Source organism: Sabethes cyaneus, chromosome 3 (assembly GCF_943734655.1).
Source record: "Sabethes cyaneus chromosome 3, idSabCyanKW18_F2, whole genome shotgun sequence".
Classification (NCBI taxonomy): Eukaryota; Metazoa; Arthropoda; class Insecta; order Diptera; family Culicidae; genus Sabethes; species Sabethes cyaneus.
In genome coordinates this window covers 95,174,053-95,194,316 of record NC_071355.1, presented here as the reverse complement: position 1 = coordinate 95,194,316, position 20,264 = coordinate 95,174,053, and the positions used below count along the sequence as shown (strand labels likewise).

Here is a 20,264-nt window from a genome sequence, read left to right as displayed (position 1 = left end):
ACAGCCATCGCACAAGTTTGTGCAGAAACTACGATGCAGCAATCTTTTATTGCTATTAGTATTCATGTAAATCATTATAGTTATATAATGCAAAATAACGGGCATTCAAACATAAAAGTCAGTTTTTTAGTCTAAAAAATGACCTTAAGCTCTTCTAAAAAGTACAAAAATTGAAACATCGAAAAAAGAATTGGTCAGATAGTAGATAATTTTATAAGCTTTAAAACAAAAAAAGAAGCAAATGAATTGCGACTTCGAAAACTTGGTTTCGAGAAAAACAGCGTTGAAGTTTATATTCGTAATCGTACCAGACTTGCCTGGTACAAATAACTGTAATTTGGTCAATTTTTGGAATACATCCAAACGGCTTCAAACACGTAACATGCTCAAAATCTTTCGCAATTATCAGTAAAAAATATTTCGTTGTTTTGGAATTGAAAAGGTCTATGCCCACTTAATAAGGATTTTTCAAAATTATCGTGCGAAATGGGTTCAAGGATTTCGTACTTTCATGCTTATTCATGACATATCCATGAAAAAATATTATGAAAAATCGAGGCTTTGTGGTAGGTTGCAGGTTGGTACTCGGGCATCACTTATTTCAAAAGTTCATAACTTTTGGGGCAAGGGAAATGACTACATTAGTACAATGAAAGGAGGTGATGTGTCGATACCCTCAAGTGATCAAGTAGCTTAAGAATAAAGATGGCATCGCAACGGTTGATACTCAGCATCTGGGAACTGCTACCGGAGGGATGGAAGGAGGATGTATCCGATATACAAAAATGGTGACAAATTGGAAGCTGCCTATAAATTGCTATCTCAGATCATCTTTCGCCGTCGATCGCTGCTAGCAAGTAGATTTATGGGAAGTTATCAAGCCGGTTTTGCGGACGGGTGATCGGCAGCGACCCAAATCTTTGTGCATCTTTGTGCTGCGGCAGATCCTCCAAAAGTGTCACAAATACCTAATCCGTACGCACCAGCTATTCATAGATTTCAAGGCCGCAAATGATACTATCGACAGTGACGAATTATGGAAATTAATGGACGAAAATGGCGTTCCTTGGAAGCTGACAAGTCTGATTAAGGCCACGATTTCAACTCGAAAGGTAAATCGGACGGATAGCAAAGGAATTCATCTTTGAGTATCGTTGTTTGAATGGCATCATTCTTGAGTTAGTCAATTACCATTAAATTAAATTTTAAAATAATGTTGTTCCATTGTACAATTTTGGTTAATAAAGATACAAGAGATCCAACCTTCAACCGTAAATTATGTGGCGTCAACTCTGGCAAATCCAGTACGAGCTCATATGTGCTTGTATAATGTTCCTCTTTTTCCTAGCTGGGGGGTTCGGAATAATAATGGGAGTCAATAACAACTGGATTCGAACCTTTTTCTACATTTACGTCGAAAGTTTCCATAGGAGATTTCGGATAGGCCGTTACATAAAAAAAGATTTTTTTATGAAATATATCTTATTTACCACCTTTAATTACGTTTCCGACAATAAATGTACAAAAGTTATAAGATTGTAATGTGTATAAGCGTCCTCCTACACCGGGGATATCTCAGCACAAAAAAACACGTACTTTTACAGGACCTCTTGCTTTTCAAGCCTACCGTTACGCTACTCACGAGGATGAATTAAATTTAGCTGTAGTTATGCAGTATATAATCGAATAATTACATCTCATAAATATCATCGAAATGCTTGCTAAACAAGCTAGGAATTAAAACTATATGCAAATTACATTGATAATGGCAATTGTGCTTACGACTATCATAAACTGGTTTACAGCAATTTATCCAAACGCATTCTTATACTGATTTGATGGCAAATGGTACAATTCATGCAACACATAAAAAAATATTTCTTTGACTTCTGGTTGCATAAAACTGAGTAAAATAAAGGCACGTATAAAGATTTGCTCGACTATACAATCGTTATAATATATAGGTAGAAGAATAGCTGCACGCCCTAGTACCAAGAAACCTAATTAAATAGCTAGAAATGGTCGACCTTAACCGACACGGTATGCGCCGCTGCATTGCTCGGTAGCTCAATGTTATCCCAGTCGGTTTGCAGATTTTTCTCACTATCAGTAGCCTTCAGCGAGAGTCCCAATGATGCTGTGCGGCCAGCACAGTGGGGAATGTTAAGAGTCACCGGTTGCAGGAATTCTGTTCCTTGGGGACCGCACATTACTAAAGGTGAAAGCATTGTTTCACCTGGAAGGGTACAAGCGGGCAAAAACAGAAGGAAATACAAACTATTAGTATACAGTTTTACTGTTTAAATCAATAATTTCAATCTTGCTCTATGCACTCGTACAAACATGCTTCATAATAATGGAGTGCAACGCTTTTTTAAATTCAACATTTAAACATGATCATTATAATAGACTTATTGAAGGAATGTCGAACGTTAAAGTTTGTACAAGTCGCTTATTTCTCCAATCAATATTTGCAATCTAATTGTTCAAAGTAAAATATGACGGAGAAGTGGTAAGAGCAGTATTATTAGTCAAGGGTAAATATCTAGATCAACTACTAGGAATTAGTGAAGTACTTCTGACTTAAGCTATACGTCCCTCATAACGATCGGAAAAGGGACTTTATTTAAAATACTCGACAGCGTTTTTCGGACACAATACGCTTTCATTGCAATGGCCATTATAGACAAGTCCAGAACAAAAGCTCCCCTCTCTGATTAACTGGATAAAATGAAAGTATTTTACATGTGAAAAATTCAGTAAACTGGCTTCAAAGTTTTACTTTGAAGGACACTTAAAAAGACATGTCATGAGTCTGTTATTTAAAATTTTTCTCGTCAAGGTAGCTTTTGATCATCTGGATTATTCGTTCAAACTACAATGTCTCGATCAAAGGCAGAAGTCAATTCATTAACTATATATATACAAAACTAGATACTAGCATTAAAATATCTAGACAGTTATTTTCTGCAAGCAAAATCCCAAATACACTCAAAAACTGAAAATTATGCTGTAAAATAACCTAGATGCGTTTGACTTAAAAGTTGAAACGTAAAACATGCATAATAAAAACCATATTACCAAGCTAAAGCATGCTATCAAAAATTTTAGCTACCACACAAATCACACATACACATCAAAACACAATTAATCGTGAATCGTGAAAGAAACATTTACTATTTTCAACTGAACACATGATAAGCATCAAAACAATGGAACGAAAATAAACATGACGATCATGAACGACAAACTAAACAAAACGATGTCATGAAAAACATAAAACCGCGCAAAATAAAATATATATATCATAAACTACGGTGTGTTTTGGTAAGTGTAGTACTAGTAATCGAACAAGCTGATCGAAACGAACCATTTTCCATGTCCAGAGGCGGGCCTCCGACGCTCTCACTCAGCCTTGGATCCGTGACTGTGAAGTAAATTTCCTGCTTTTTACCAGGTGGAATCGCTCCCGGTGGAATCTGCAGCGATACGTTCCAAATGGGATCCGCTAGTGTGCCGCCAGTACAGTCAAACACTCCCCGTCGAGTTACCGGTTGGCGCGGGGGTGGTAATCCAAGAGACATTTCACTGGCGAATGGAGTACTGTGTGCATTCGGAGGTCCCGTTGGAAGACTCATCTGCGAGGTGTATTGCGTTTCAATTGATGTGTGACTCTCGTGCACATTTGACGCACAACCGGCACTCACGAACGATGGAGGGGAACCTGCTGTTGCTGGCGGTGGCGGAGGTTGGAAGGCTGGAGGTACTGGAGGTGGTGCTGTCCGTTTTAGAAAATTGGATATGTGTGTGGAACGAGAACTAAGGGGAGTTGTTGCTTTGATTTGACTAGCAACTGCAGCAGCTTTTTGTAAATCAGATACGTTAGATTTAGTTAAAGTATCATCGTCATCATCATCTTCCGACAAAGCCAACGGAGCCTTGCATGTTTCATCGTTTTGTGCTCTTTCGTCACTAGTGTGTTCCAAAATTTCTGTCGGTTCAGTCTCATTTGAATTATTATTGTGAACCGAATCTTCTTCTTGGATGTTCAATTCAAGTTTATCTTCGCTAATTTGCAGTTTACTGATATCCACTGATGACACTGCATCCACCTCATTTTTGACTTCATAAATTGGTTCATGCTTTAATTCCCTTCGAGACACATAGTCGGGTTCAGCCATTGATTCCATCGCTTCACGTCTGGACTGATAGATTTGATCTCTTAGTTGAGTTCGAGGTTTGATACCCTTTTCTTTCATTTCCTTACGTGTTGAGTACGTTGAGCTTGACGGGGAATTTGCAGAGCTCGAGCTAGATTCGGTTATATCTTTAGTACGGCTTGAGTTGCTTGGAGAATCACAACGTTCACGTTGCTGCTGAGTTTGAAGCATTTCCATTCGACTCTGCTGTATGCGATCTTGCATCTGCTTTTTGCTCTGATAGAGATGGTCTCGATGCATGTCCTTTCTGCTTTGATACACTGGCTCATCAAGGATTCGACGGTGTGGGTCACGACCTTCATTGTACATATAGGAACCACTTTTACTTTGATAGATTGATTCATCATTTACGGATGTGTTCATGTCCATGTGATATCGATCTGATCCCATTCGCCGTCGATTGAGGTTATTAAAACTGGGCGATGGAACGCTTCGATCAGCCATACTGTGTCGACGCACTATACGGCGACCTGTCGTATTGGATCCGGTTCCTGGCATTGCTTCTAGCCGTGTACGTTCCAATTCTATCAGCGCACGGTTAGCATACAAGTTCTCTTGAGCTTGATCATAATATCCACCTGCACCATAGTTTCCATAGATGGATTCACTCTCAAGGTTTTGGTACGTACTGTTAGGATCTTTCGGATAGTATGGTTCATGCCGTTGATAACCTTGTAACGGCGGTGACATTTGATATCGACCATCATACTGCTGATACTGTTGTGGATAGTATTGTCGCGATTCGTATGCTGGATCTTGGAATCTAGTATCCATCATTCGGGAGGAACGAGGTTCTAACATTGAATGTTGTCGCTTTAAAATTGGACGTAACTTTTTATCAGCCTCGGCTAAACTAACTTGCCTTCGAAGTGGTCGGGTTGATTTGATGAAAACATTTTTGATGGCTTTCAGAGGAGACTTTAGTAAGTTCTTTCTTGGTGGTTTTGCTGGCAGCGCCGGTGGAAGACCGGAGTGATGAGACATGTTTCTGTTATACTGATCGTATTCTACTGTACCAGGAATAGGCGGAAGCGGCATCTGCTGCTGTTGGCGTAACCGTTCCTGGTACATGAGATTTTGCTGATGCTGATTGAACTCGTGTATCGACATCATTGGCTCCATTTCGCTGCGAAAGTATTTGTGAGGTGTTGGAATGAATAAAGATTATGCGCAACAATTTATCTGGAGTTTTCGGTCGTAAGAGAAGGGATATCTGCACAACCACGATTAATGCATGACGCATGCACTAACTTTTTCCCCCATTATTCATAGAAATGATTTCGTGATTCCTGATCGAAATAACTCAATTCATTCAATCGTTAAGGCGACTTTTACTTTTTACTTCAACTTTTTAGGATTGTTGAATATTTTTGAACCGATATTATAATTTTTAATCTCACATACCTACAATATCTTGCACTCACATCGATTTACTCATTCATTCATTATACCCTCACCAGTCATTACCAGAATCATTATTTGCTAATAGATATGTTAAGTAACGTTAGTAGGGAAAATGGAGTACTATGGGTTTAGGTTTATATTGTTCTGCTAGAAAATATTGACTTGAGTTACGCCGAAACTTTTTAACATCAGCAAACATAAATAGAACAACTAATCATCAACATTATCTACAATATAATAAAATGCTGTGGCAATAGTCAATCTTAATATTGTTGTTCCAGTTGAAAACCGTAGTAATCGGTGTACAACATTTGGTTCTATTCTTGTCTTGTGTGACACATGGCGATGCTCTATACAGCGCACTACCTGCGACGTACTTGCGACATATGGAACGGGAATAAACTCGAATGTCGCACGTCGATTACTACGGTTTCCCACTGGAACAGCAATAGCATTTGCTCAAAAGTCATCTCGAGAATTATTATTGACGAAATTTAAATATTTTTTAATTCACTCTACTAATAAGTTTGTATATAAAATAAACTTTTAGTCGATGCAAACCCTTTTTGGTAGCATTTATTACAGCTGAGGTTTTATTGTCACATGAAATGTGCATTGCATTTTGATTACATTTGCTAAACATTTCCGGTGTTAACCTGGAATCTGTCAATGGTTACAGCACCGTGCTGTCAAAATTCGAACATATGACGACTGGCTTATTAGACTAGCATCGTACCTCCAAGCTAACTGGGATGTTATGATTTCGAATTGCTCTTGTTTATCATCATTGTTGGGGTTGGTAAATGGCTGGGGGTATGAAATGGGGAAGGTAACTAGAAAAGAGCGCCCAGCATAGCTCTATAGCCATCCCAATCCGTTACCTAGAGCCTCTTCATGGCCATTCCTGGATTGAGGCCATTCGCGGCTATTCAATTTGTAGAATTGAATAGCCAAGCTAGGAGGTGCGGACTCGTGCGGACTTTTGTACCAAAGCTGCAATAATACATAGGAGCAGCGTACATCTTTCATACTGATGTGCGAGATGCGCAAACGGGTGATTGGGTGGTGGTCAATCAGTCGTCGAATCTGCAGATTGAGAATCGAGAGCCGGTTCTTCAACATAAACAAACCTCATAAGTACAACTCGGAAGTTCCGATGATGATAAGGAGGAACCCCACGCGTAGTTGGAGTGTGAATATAAAGATCGTCATTAGGGATTTCAACGACGTTCAGGTCGGCCAAAAGGAGAAATATAAACCAAAGCTGACCAACGAAATAGACCTAAATATAGCGATATAAAATATAGCGCATCTTTCTGCACTATTAGGGTGACCGCGAATTGACCTATTAGGGTGACACCAATTTTTGTTTTAATATTTTCAAAGAAATTCTCCAAAAAGTTGCAGAACATACTAAAATAAGCAACTTTGCTGAATATAGTAACAATCTATCATTTAACGGTTGTGAAATATGATGATATGTTAAAAAAGAGCACTTAAAAATTAATTATGCTTAATAACTTTGCACACGATTTTTTATTGCTTTCGAGTGTTCTACAAAGTTATTCAGTATGCTAAAATACACATTTTCTCTGAAGACTGTTTGCCGCTAATATACGCTAATGACGCCACCTAAAATATACATTAAATCTATGTGTAATTATACCCAAGCTCATGCCAATGTTTATAATATACTGCAGTGCACTGAAGACGTTCATGAAGCGGAAAATTCTGAATAATTTTTAGACCGCAAAGGAAGATCGAACGTCATCGAAGCGTGACCGTACTATCGTTAAATATTAATTGTCGCGGCTAAATCTATAAAGTTCCAAATTTTCATTGATCACGTTGTCAATAAACCTATTAAAGAAAGGCGAGCCTATTAAAAAAAGGCGAGTGATCGAAGGTTAACACTACGCACAGTGTAAAATACTGGGACAAAACACCCAAAATGGAGTTGACGTTTTTCGTGAAATAGTATTTTTCTATGAAAGTAGACAGACTAAATAACAATATTCCAAAATTTCAGAGCACTGGGAACGATACAGCTTTTTGGATAATTTTTTGAATCTGAGGTTTGTGTAACAACTTCTCATATTTTTCATTAATGCAAGTTTCGAAAAACTGTTTTTAACCGTACCCTGTTAGGTATTTGCATACAAATAAAACGTGATTTGGTATTGAAATGGTTATAGATTAGCACCTTATTTTGCAAATTGACGAAAATCAAGTACACTCTAAAATATATTTGCTTCAAATATCAAAATAGTAACACACGTGTGATTTCGCATTTTCAAAGTTGAGCATCTTTTTTGGGAACGGAAGGTAACCGTCATTTTTTCATATATTATGTAAAATTTAGTCTACTTTCCAAAAATCATATCCACATTTTGCGCAAATTTGCGTAAAGACTAAAAATATTGAATTTTAAAGAACCATGTGTTTTTAGGCAAATCCGCTTTGTAATTACTTCTAGCAACACTATTACAGATATTTTTAAAGTAAATCTTTGAGCATTTAGCAGCTAAAGGTTAGTACCAGGCCAGCAGAGCGGTAGTGACACTTTGATATTCAAATTTTAGTGAATAAACATGGTTACTGGCTGGAGAAAGTGATATTTTTGAAATTCAAAATAATTTTCAAATGTGGCTCAACGTTATGGATTGCTGAGTGTTACAAGGCCATTACTACTTCTCCTAATTATCCTAATGCAATAAAACACAAAATAAAAATAATAGCTCAAATAGTTATAAAACTTTTCTTGGAAAATTATTTTAGAGACACCCTAATTATTGATTTTTTTAAATATTTGAAAACTTTAAGTTTTAGTAGTCAATTTGGTTCACAGTTATATACAAAATATGCAAGTTCCATGCTACTTTACCAATTTTATTAGTTTTGTCTCAGTTTTGTTCTGATTGGCGCCACTGTGCGACGCAGTAAGGCAATAGTGTAATTATCAACGGTGACTAGTTGACAAGTTTGGCTCACTGGTGATGGCAAAGAAAACCCGATTCAAAGGCGTATTAACCGCAAAAGTTGTGCTTATTATGGGCTTCACAAGCAATTGTACTCGAACAAAGCCCTACGAATTGCATCCTATACCAGACGTCCTTTGGGCCGGACATTCCTTACGGGCACGGGACGTGGCTAATGTTCGAGGAGAACCTGCGAGTGTTCGGAGTTTTTGAGAGACGAGTGCTAAGACGATCTTAAGCGGTATAGAACGGAGCATGGAGGCGGAGGATGAATCATTAACTTGGGCAACTCAACGGTGAGCCCAGTATATAGATGGGCTGAAATACCACTAACGCGCGGAATGTTCAATATCCTATCAATTTTTTATGAAAAAATACCCTATCTGGCAAATTTTTGTTGAATCGAAAATCATTTAATGGGCACGTATCGCGATCAAAGATCCGACAGAACATAAATGGAAAATCTGTCTTTCATCCATCCTAGGGGCCATCCATATACCACGTGGACAGCTTAGAGGGGGGTGGGGGGTGTAAAAATGTCCACGCTTGTCCACGGAATGGGGGGAGGGGGTATGGAAAATGTCCACGTGGACAAGTTTTTTTTCCTACAAAAAATAGAAATTAAAAACATTGACCATTGATCAGTGATTGTTTTTGAGCTTAACGGGAAATTAGCAGTCATTAGCTTTTCGTCGGAGAGCCCAATTTCGGATGCAGTTTTTGGGCCCAAAAGCGGGATTCTGTTTATACTGCATTCTACTTGCGAATCTGAACACAGCGAATTAATTTTCATGAACAGAATTTTTGTTTCAAACAAAAAAACTTCTTTTGAAATTGGCAGAATCGACGAGGACTAATTATACCTTAAATAAAATTTTATCTTCTGAGGCATATGTTGACCTAAATACATGAACCGAGCATTACGAGAGCACATATCTGACATAAATCTTGTTGAAAAGATTAAGCCTGCGTTAGTACACTTAGATGTTGACTGCCTAGCCTGGATGAATTAACGAATATTGTATCGCTTGCACCAAATGTGGATGGCATTTTGCCTCAACATCAAATGCAGCTCACCACAAAAAAGGTATCCATGGGCAACGTATTTCCAAAAGGATTCGCCTTCAGAAAATTTAACGAATCACATCGTCTCGAAAAGATCTTGTGTTGTGTTGAAGTAGACGGTCAAGCTGAAGTGCTCTGGTTAGACAAAGACCCCAGTAGCACACTTTAGGTCCATTTAGTTGAAGCAACCGAATTAAGACTGAAATGAGTCATATTTCGGCTACCACAACAACTTTGTAACAACCGTGCTAGTAGGGGATGCTCTGGACAAAGAAGAATCGTCAAGCGAAAGTTAAGCTGAAACGGACTTTCTTGTAGTCGATAATAATAATTTGCAGTAGAACATGAATTAAGATCCAAACACCTTACATACGGATTTTAAGACGTTGAGGAAAATTGACGGAAAAACCATGGAAAAACTCAAATTTCCGCAACGACTAAAAATTGGTATGCATTGTGTCGGTGACTTTAGACTGGAGCTTCCTTTCACGTAAGCTTTTTCAATAAATATTGCATAAATGAAGTTGAAAACCAAACTGTAAAAATGTCCACGTGGACAAACAGGGGAGGGGGGTGGGGGTTGAGCAAATGTCCACGCTTGTCCACGGAGGGGGACGGGGGGGTTGAAAATTGGTATTTTTCTGTCCACGTGGTATCTGGATGGCCCCCTATAAAAAAAATAAAACTTGATTTTTGGTCAAATAATCGAGAAATGAACAAAATGTAAAAAATTGACGTTCTCCCGGAATGTCATTGACTAAAAATGCGTGAGACATAAAGAATTTTTGATAAATAGACTTTTTGGCTATAATTACGTTTTGCACCACCCATTCCTCCCTTTGAAAAATACTTAACAAAGGGTCTTGATACTAACCGGGTCGAAAAGGCTCGAAATCTGCCATTTCAGTATCGTTATTTTGAAGACAAGATAAACTATTGGTTCTCTTGTTTATAAACTATAATTCTGGATGCTACATTTTAATGAACCCAAAAAACGGTTATTTGAGCATTGATAAATGGATGCATTATTTCGCAACGAATCACATAAAATACAAATAAATACCTGAAATTACTACTAACAACTGATTATTGATTTGTAGCATATTCGAGGTAGGAGTTACTGAATCATTTGTAACTTTTTATTTCATTTAGCAGGAAATGTTAGTGAAATAGTTTACCCGCGTACCGTACACTGTCATAATTTTCCTACTGTAATGAGTTTGTTCAGCGCATCACCTTTTGCACAGTTTATTTAACACATAATATGTGAAACACAATAGTAATTAAACATTTTGGATTGGATGAGATGTAAAAATCACTTTAACATACAAATATGAGGGTAAAAGTTAGTGCGATTTGTCTTGCCTTAATCCTTGGTTCGAAAGGGGAGACTAGCTTATTTTTATCCGGGATAGCAGAGAATTTGGTTAGTATATATTCATATAATTGATGTGTTAGGAGATGATTGTGGTTGATTAGTGCTAAATGCAATTGCCAGTAGCAATATGGCCATTAAACATGCCGCACAGCGCAATAAATCTTTTTTTACTGCCGACCACAATCAAAAAGTAGATGGAACGAAATTGTAAAGATAGCTATGCGGAATGGAATCACGGGGAGGTAAGATTATTGTAACAGAGTCAACTTTAAACTATGTTTTCACCTACCGTAGATTGTGATGGTGCCCGGTGGTTCCAAGCTGTGGTTTTCTATACAATTCGAAAGCAGATCCCCTCTGCTCTCTACTACCGGCTAGGTCAAGTGGGTGTCGTTCAGAGGGATGTAATCCAGGTACATTACCTGTTGTAAGAAAAATGCTTTTGAAACTTGACGGAAACAGTGAACAAAAATGGTATGCAAGATTAATGTGATAGAGTGAATAAATTACTGATGTGTATTAGTAGAATGAGATGTTACCTATGCCATGGCCCCCGCTACCTCTATGCATGTAGTTATTGCCATAAGGGTGATGTGCGTTACCACTATAACCGTTACCGAAATCTCGGCTGGAATTACCCATATAATGCGGTTGGCTTCCACTATTGCCGTTGTAACCATTGTATGGATTACCACTGTACTGCCCATACGGGTGCATCTGCGATGGATGATTGCCTCCGCTGTTCATATGGCTAGTGTTAGGAGAATTTGGCGCATTGTGCACTACACCCTGATGATAATGGGATGACACTGGTGGGTAATAGAACCCGTTCGGGGATCGTGGTGATATTGATTCCTAACGACAAGAAGGAACATCGCAAAATTACGTCTCAGGAACATAACGAACATACAAAGAAATATTGCTAACTTACCCCATTGTCCCACTGACCCGAGTTCATGGGTCCTCCGCTTCCTCCGTTGTTTCCTCCTATGGGTGGCCTATAGTTCTTCGGCTTTGGTGGCGGGACTGGTTTAAATGGAGCCCCGTTATTTCCATTCGACGGTGGTGTTCCTAACATCGGTGGTGGCATCTTATTGGGCTTGGAATAATCCGCCTGTGAGGCTGAGTTGTTCCGACTATGATGTGATTTTGTACCGTGTGTCATGAATTTGTATGAGGAATATGAAATAAAGGTATGAAAATCATAGCTATGTAACTCGTAGCATCAAAACAAAATGGATGAAATGTGCGAAAACGTGAACATGAAACAAGAATGAGGTGATAATGCGGGAGAATGGTTATGTTGTTTTCTTTCCGAAAATGCTAAGGTGAAAAATAGACCATCTAACAAACATAGTAACTATATTAGCACCGAGAGCAAGGTTTATTGGTATGCTATTCATAAAGGTATTTTAGGAGGCACTTCAGACAAGGGTATCGTATTTAGAATAGAATAATCTACGATTGTCACAACATAATGTGTAATAATGCAAATTTGGCTGCGATTTGTTACTGAATAGATTTTCTTTGAACTGTTGTCGCATTCTGCAGCGTGAAAAAGATAGAATCGACATTTACCATTCCGTCTCATAAAAGCTGATTTATTTCGACGCTTAGTTTTACATAAAGCGTTGCATTATTGAACAGCTTACCTGTATTTTCCATAGTCTGTCTTAGTTTCCATGATATGTTTCCGTGGGCTGTCCAATGCAAGGTTCGATGGACGTTGTGGAATATTCGTGCCCGATGTACGGTCGCCAGAATTTCTAGAGGCGAGAGGATCATGCGTACCTAAGATGATGGGAATTGGTAGTGATTTTATATAGGCAATTTATGTCTTGTTATAGTACCATTGAAATTGTTCCGCTCTGAATGAACATGCCCAGCCCTAGGAGGAGTTAATAACAGTTCATTTTTTCCTGAATTTCGATTGTAATCAGATGCACTTGACTGATTTGGTGTGAGGCCTGTACCAGTGCGACCACTGAAAATTGGAAAATGCTTAGTTATTAGAGAATAATTTAACTTTTTTTATTATTGTATTAATTGGGCCGCTGCAAATTATTTTTAAAGTTTTTGTCACCGCTCCTTCCCCTTTGAAATTGGCCTTAAGAATCGGGGGCCAAAAAATTGTTGGATTAGGTTCTATAGCCGGGGAAAATGAGTATTAACGCTTCTAGCACGAAACAGAAGTAGAAGTTCAAACAATGAATAGCCGAAAAACGGCAAAAACAAATTTCTTTCGATTTTGTCTCTCTTTTGATAAGCAACGACAATTTTGAACAACAATGACGTTTTTTCTTGTTTGTGTGTTTTTTTCACCCCGTTGCCCAACATAGGAAGGACAGAAACTTTATAAAATATTTGTAATGGCCTTATATATTTAAGTCTTTTTGACACAATTTCTTCTCCACTAAGCGAAAAACACGTTTTTACATGTTCAAAAAATATCCCCATGTTATAAAAACCTTTTTAGGTAATTTGCATTATAAAGCGCGCGAATTTTATTGCACTATTTTCAAAATAATCGTGACTTTTCTAAAGCTTTTAGCTCTTAAATTAGCACGATTTGCTTGACTTAAAATCGGTATACAAAAAACAGTATAGAGTAATCACAGTTCGTAAAAAGCGAATTGTGCACATGGATTTTTTTTTGTTAATTTCCCAGATTAATATCGTTTTTTAATCGACCTCTGATGATACTCTGCCAATGCCCAATCCGATTACATTGAAAAAATTAAACTTACTTCGGCACCGATTTAAGATCATCGGGCGCATTGGGTCCTAACCTCATATTCTGTGCCGCCAGTTGTGATGTGTTGTATGAATCATAGCTAGAAACACTGTCATACGATCCATTTGCCTTGTTTGGGTTATTCGGCAGCGCCGGAGGTTGGTTGGACCGCGTTCGATCGAGAGAAGAATTTTGGGCACGTTCAAGAGAGTTCACTCCGTTACTGCCAGCAGTATTTCGCTTATCGGAAACTGCACTAAGCATTTGACTGCGGCTTGCGTAATCATCAACCGATTGATCCATGTTTTCGCCGGAGTTCTTATTACCAAAGAGCCGTTCTTGGGCTGAACGACCCAATGTACCACCGGTACTTGAATTACGGGACGGCAATGATGAACCAGGTGTGCTCGATGTGGTTGTATTCGGGGGCTTTGAAGCGCGGTCAATTCTGGGAGGTAATTCTGGAACTGCAGAACATGTTATTAGACACGTCTTAGCGAAATTGCAATAATCTTACCTGGACCAAAGTGGTTGGATCCGGGACTATTAAGGTGTATTGGAGGAGGTGGCCTTGATGAACCATAGATTGCCTCTTCCGGGGGAAGTGGAGCTCCTATGTTTCCTTTCGACGAAAATCCGTACTTGTTATCTACGGTCATTCGTCGCGGGTGTGCTGTATGCTCGTACGGATTCTTAATTTATATGTAATATACGCGTAGGATTAATAAACTGTGTAAAGATCATTTAATCCACAATTTAGTCAAACTGAATTATGTTTATCCATTTTAGTCCATTTGTTCGTCTCATATAGTAACGTTACAAATATTGTATATTTAAGAAGTAATATACAGTGAATAGTGGAAATTAAAATTTTAATTTGCAAATTTGTATTAAATTCTGTGCATGAAACTATCAAAAACTTCCACACACAAATTGCAACGTTTTTATTCTTCATCTACTTCTTCATTCTTCATCACGATCAGTATGGACAATCAGATATTCATGTAATCGTAAAATTTGACTAAATTTTGGTTTGGTATGTTGCATTAGTAAATGAAATTTTCAACAATCCTTCCTAATACAATGATATTTCACATGAAATTTACAAATAGATAAATAGTAGCATATATATACCAATATAATATGTATTAAAAAGGGATGCTGTTAGCTTACCGTGTATGGCGGTGGCAATCCGTCACCCAGTTCTCTAGCCCTATCCAAGTTATCCTGATTAGTTGCGATCGAAGGGTCAGAGCTTGACTTCACCAATTGTGGTAAGTTGCCCAATGATAATGAGGCCGATGGTCCGGGGCTCAGTTCCAGATCCGATTCCGGACTTGAGGCATAAGACAGTCGGGATGTGGTCATTGGGAATAGGAAATCATCGGACAGGGATTCTACTGGCTGCTTGCAAGCAAGTACGGGTGATTCAACATGATTGAGCGATCGATACGGTTTTATGAATGTAATAACAGAAGGTTGATGTTGGTATGGTTTGAACGGTAGGTACGACGGTGAGTGATGGCATCGATGTTATATGATTTGTGTATGTTTTGTTTCATTATTATTAGTGTTGTTGTATTTGTTTGTTGGAAGCGGGGACGAGTATATGAAAATAAAACAGAGAAAAAACACACGGTTAGAGTTTTTGCACAAGAAAATTTGTTGTATAAAACATCGTGTTACGAAAGTTATCACATCGGCTATTAGTATAGTACATTCTTACAATATTAGTACGGATAGGTTAGATCCTAAAAAACATTTCACAAACGAAAGCAAACGTTGAATGTAAAGTAAAACCGAGATATTAGTTATCTGTATAAAAATGCGTATGATTTTCACACATGTGGTTGTTAGATTTTTTGTTACGAGTTACTGGTTCATGATTATTAACGATATTAATTCGATTCATATCGGATGATCTGCAATTTTGTAGTTGCTCCTTGTTAGATTTTCCATTAACCATTGTCGCTTGATGGTTAATTGTTTTGTTTTCATGTCTGATAGCATTCATCGGAGAATGATTACAGTTAAAGTAAGGTGTAGCATGTTCTATCCGTACACAATTGTCAATATCGGATAGTTGATCAACACTCGGCGTTGAAGATTTTGCATATGATGTGTACAGACTAAGCGATGAATGTCTGGTTGGGTTGATAAGTCTTGGCATTGAACTGGAGTGGTTAATTTGCTGTTTAATAGGAATTGGGGAGTAGTTCATATTCGCATTAAGGCATGATTTGGAGTCTGAGCGAGTTTGATGCAGCGGCGGATCATTTGCTTGCTGATACGTTTGAATGGTTGTAGGAACGATCGGTGTAGGTACAAAATGTGATTGAGGATGGTACAGATGAGATGGTGATGTCGACAATGGCCAACCGATTGGCATCGAATAGCGGTAGGGATATCTAGGAATGTTAGAATATCTACGGGTTTGCGATGGATAACTGCAGCACGATAGCGGGCAGGGTGGTTGAAGAAAAGGTAGAAATATGTCCGACGTAAATTCCACCCGCTAAGTGTGATATGAATCATATGAGGAAGTAAACGAGATTATTGATTGTTCCATCACCATATCTACAGAATACATCACACTGCGTCCTAGGCTTGCGGCTGACTGTTCGGCATTTCCCTGCATTATTTTGAATGTAAACGACGTGTTCAAGTTCTAATAAGGAGAACTTACGCGCGGCAATATATTTTCCCATTTCATATACATATACGTTATAAGCCAATATTAAGAATACAATAGGTAAAAATCAACAGCAATATGCCGCACAATCACGCTAAATTTCAAGAACCAATTTTCTTAAATTAGAAGCATACAACGAAAGCTACCAGATTAAAATTAACTAGATATTGAGAACACAATTTGTAGTTGATATTCATACCTTGGTTTCAGACATCCACACTGCTCCACTCTGCTGTTGGTCAATCGAATCTCGCAACTTTCGGTACCAGGTATCTGGATCGTTCAAATTGATTACCGTACTAAATACATGTGACCAAACACGTTCTAGTTTCTGGCACTGTTCAAACAATTTTTTGCTGCTCTTATGTTGGGATTTTGGCAGTCCTTGACGTAGCTGTTTGATGTTATGCTTGGTGTCCGCTTTTAGGAAGATAACGATGGGATAAAATTGAGCATAATTTAGCCGATCTACAGCGTTTGGCGTGATGTCTAGGAGAGCATGCTTTCCACGGTCCATGATGTCTCGAATATTAGAGAGGCGTACAATACCACCACATTTAGACGATCCTTTATCATCATCTTGTAGTGGGGCAGTATATTTATCGGAAAAATCTTTAATAAGTCGTTCCCGTGCAATGTCGGATACGGGCCCAAATAGCACAACTGGTCGAACAAAGCCTGGATGTCGTAGCACCACTCGTTCATATGCGGGAAATTTCGAAATAGAATCGGAAAATACAACATCATCCCAATTTTCTCTCGACAACGATTTTGATCGCCGATGAGTTGATCTTCTTCGTCTAAAGAAGCTGACTCGCGATTCGGAAGCATTCATTTCTTTTTTCGTTGCATTGAATTGTGCTGTAGCCAGCTCTTCTGCTCTTGCCTTATTTGGTATGACACCACGTTGTAGTTCTTGGTGGCCATGTCCAATGCGCAGAACCTGCCACGCACCAACTACTCCATTGTACAATGTATCTATCACTCGAAACACATCTCCTGCCTTAAATGATAGTTCTCCTTTCGATGGGTTTTCGCAATGGAAATGAGTTTTTATATGAAATGAATCACCTCTCTGCTGTATAGTAATCGTGTCGTATTCCTCTTTGCAGTACTGCACGATCAGATCGATACGATCTTGTAAGCTGAGCAGAAATAGAACTGCTTCTTCTCTGGTAACTCCATTCATGTCCATATCGTTCACTTTAAGGATTTTATCTCCAGGAACCAGCCCTTGGGCTGCAGCAGGACTATTTTGCTGCACTGCAGTGACGAAAATGCCCACTTCGTTACCGCCAGTTAATCTAATGCCAACAGAACCTTCTTTTTGGAATGTAATATATCGTGGTTCAGATGTAGGTTTTTCATCATGTAAAGGTCGTCTAGTGCTGTAGAAATCTTCTCCTCTGGGAGGCGGCGGTCTCGGGGGTTCATCGATAATACTACGCGATCTTGTGTGACCGCTGCTGTTCGGTGCTCCATCCATTCCTCGGTTGCTTGTTGCTCCTGGTGGTGTGCTAGGTCTGTCTAGTTGTTGTAAAGAAATATCGGTTAGTGGACCTCGTGATCTTCCCCTTGGTGTAAGGTTGCTTTTATCATCTACTAGTAACGTACTCATAGCTGATGGACGAGTCGGAGGCTGAACATATAAATTTTGCCCAGAGTATGCTCCGCCGTTGCCGTTCAAGTAGTTTTCATCCATATTGCTACAATTGGACACCTGCGCGGTATGAGAATATACAGGCGATTGCATTCCGGAGCTGGTGCCGCCACCTAAGCCGGCGTTTAACGCGGTGTTGGATGTATCTCTCAGCACCGCTAATGTAAGACGCTCTTTACAGCCGTCGATGATTTTCTTCGCTTCTTTTAAGCTCATCGAATCATTGCAATTAGTATTGTGTATCCTTGTTACAAGGTCACCTTCCTGCAGTGAGTAACCATTGGCAGCTAGTTGGTCTTTCGTCTTAGACGAAATTTCCTGTATGTAGCGGCGAAACAAGAAAATGTATAGTTTCATTCAATTTTGAATAACCTATTTGTAACTTATAGTGGTTAACTTTGTAATTTCAAAAATATTAGAGGAACCTTATAATTGCTGCTTACATAACAGATTGGAAAACTATGAAGAAAAATAATAATTTTACTTTGTGTCAGTAATGCAAGCAGCATGGTTAAGCACGTGGAAAAAGGAAGTAAAAAATGAAAATGTAGTAATTAAACAACTAAACGCGTCGAAATTTTTCTCCAATAACGTATTACTATAAACTTCAATTCTATGTTCTGAGAAGCTTTGAGCTTATTTTCAATTTCAATCACCCTATTCAATCCAACGTACCTTAATAAATAATCTACATCCTAAAACGATGCCAAAATCATCTTTTTTGCTCGCTTTCGTAACGATCACTTTGATTTGCTGTTGAGATCCATTATTTCCTAAACTGCTCAACCCAAGGCCGGTTGAACTGAGACTATGCTGGTGCTGGTGTTGATGCGTATTACCACCCACGCCACCTGGCATAACATTACCGCCCCCCGTGGACTGTATTAGACTATGATTTGGTACGCGTCGTTTTACCACCAACGTAACTGTGTTACCACTGTCTCGAAGTACCTGTACTGCCGTTGCATACTCTACATTTTCTAACGAGATTCCATTGACAGAAATGATTCGATCGTTGACCCTGAGAAATTCCAAACAGCAATATAAATCTATTCAGAACCAAGTCAGTTAACTACTTACTGCAGTTGACCCTCGGCTGGACCATGTTTGAGCACGTCGCTCACCGCTATCGATGGATCTCCGTTAGCAAAGTGTGGATTGTCTCGACCCCCAGATACCGCTATGCCAAAGCCATAGCCCGGTACACGCGATAACGACACTGTGTTGTAGTCCCATGATGTCCGCTCACCCTGTATAAAACGAATAAAAATAACAACAATCAACATTATAACGTCTTTTGGAGGATACTATATAATACTAGTTCGAAACATATTACGAATAATAATGACTATATACATATTCTCGTAGATTGACCTTTTTTTGTTTTCCTATATATATCATGCTTACCAAAAACAAATATATTTATTTTAAATTTCTGGTTAACCTCGATAAACAATTCAAATTTATGTCAGTCGTCGTTGCGCGAATTATAACAACAAACGATTAGGATGTCAACGAGGTCAAAGCTGTTCAGAGATATAACCGAGGCTGTTCTGAAAGCCAGCATTTGGCTTGCGGTAATTACAGAACTTGTGCAGATTTCAGAAAGTTTTCATATTGAAGTTATTTGGGAATATTTTTGGGTGTACTTTTGGAGCAATGGAACCGGAACTAGTGCTTATTTTATATAGTCCCAACGTTTTATTTATATTAAAATAAATGCAAATTAATGCATTTTATTAAAGCGATGCAAATGAGAATTGAACTTGGGTTTTTATTACGTATCGTTAACCAATTATCCCCCAGTTGGCCTCGAGGTGAGACGCTGGTCTTATAAGCCAGCCGTCATATGTTCGAATCTCGGCTAGGAGAGGCTGTTAGAGTCACTAGGATCGTAGCACTGACCCCGCACTGTCCTGTATCCTATCAGCTGGTTGCGAAGTCTGTCGTATAAAAAACAGAAGGTCAAATTACGATAACGGAATTAGCACCCAGGCTTTGCTTGCTAACCAACTATAGTTTTATCAAAGTTAAAAAATTTAAGTCTAAAATTATCATAGGAAGGGTTTACTCTCTGATCATCCTTCTCTGATCAAGCTTTGATATCGGTACAAAAGCAAAGCAAAACCATGG

At 38.7% G+C, this 20,264-nt stretch overlaps 1 protein-coding gene across 4 annotated transcripts in view; it reads right to left on the bottom strand.

The window, feature by feature from the left end:
- Positions 1-1,494: 1,494 nt before the first annotated feature.
- LOC128744777 (tight junction protein ZO-1) overlaps positions 1,495-20,264 on the bottom strand; it is a 39,185-nt gene continuing 20,415 nt past the window's right edge. For 2 of the 4 annotated variants that reach the window (XM_053842013.1, XM_053842014.1), the window contains exons 2-14: positions 19,212-19,381; positions 18,807-19,152; positions 16,671-18,449; positions 14,953-15,183; positions 14,297-14,471; positions 13,793-14,246; positions 12,896-13,029; positions 12,698-12,836; positions 11,977-12,181; positions 11,585-11,900; positions 11,335-11,467; positions 3,371-5,346; positions 1,495-2,236 (exon numbers count right to left, since the gene is read on the bottom strand). In XM_053842013.1, the coding sequence (XP_053697988.1) occupies positions 2,013-2,236; positions 3,371-5,346; positions 11,335-11,467; positions 11,585-11,900; positions 11,977-12,181; positions 12,698-12,836; positions 12,896-13,029; positions 13,793-14,246; positions 14,297-14,471; positions 14,953-15,183; positions 16,671-18,449; positions 18,807-19,152; positions 19,212-19,381 (6,282 nt within the window). In that variant the 3' untranslated portion in view covers positions 1,495-2,012. The remainder of the gene's footprint in view (positions 2,237-3,370; positions 5,347-11,334; positions 11,468-11,584; positions 11,901-11,976; positions 12,182-12,697; positions 12,837-12,895; positions 13,030-13,792; positions 14,247-14,296; positions 14,472-14,952; positions 15,184-16,670; positions 18,450-18,806; positions 19,153-19,211; positions 19,382-20,264) is intronic. The other 2 variants (XM_053842015.1, XM_053842016.1) reach the window with 2 other exon arrangements.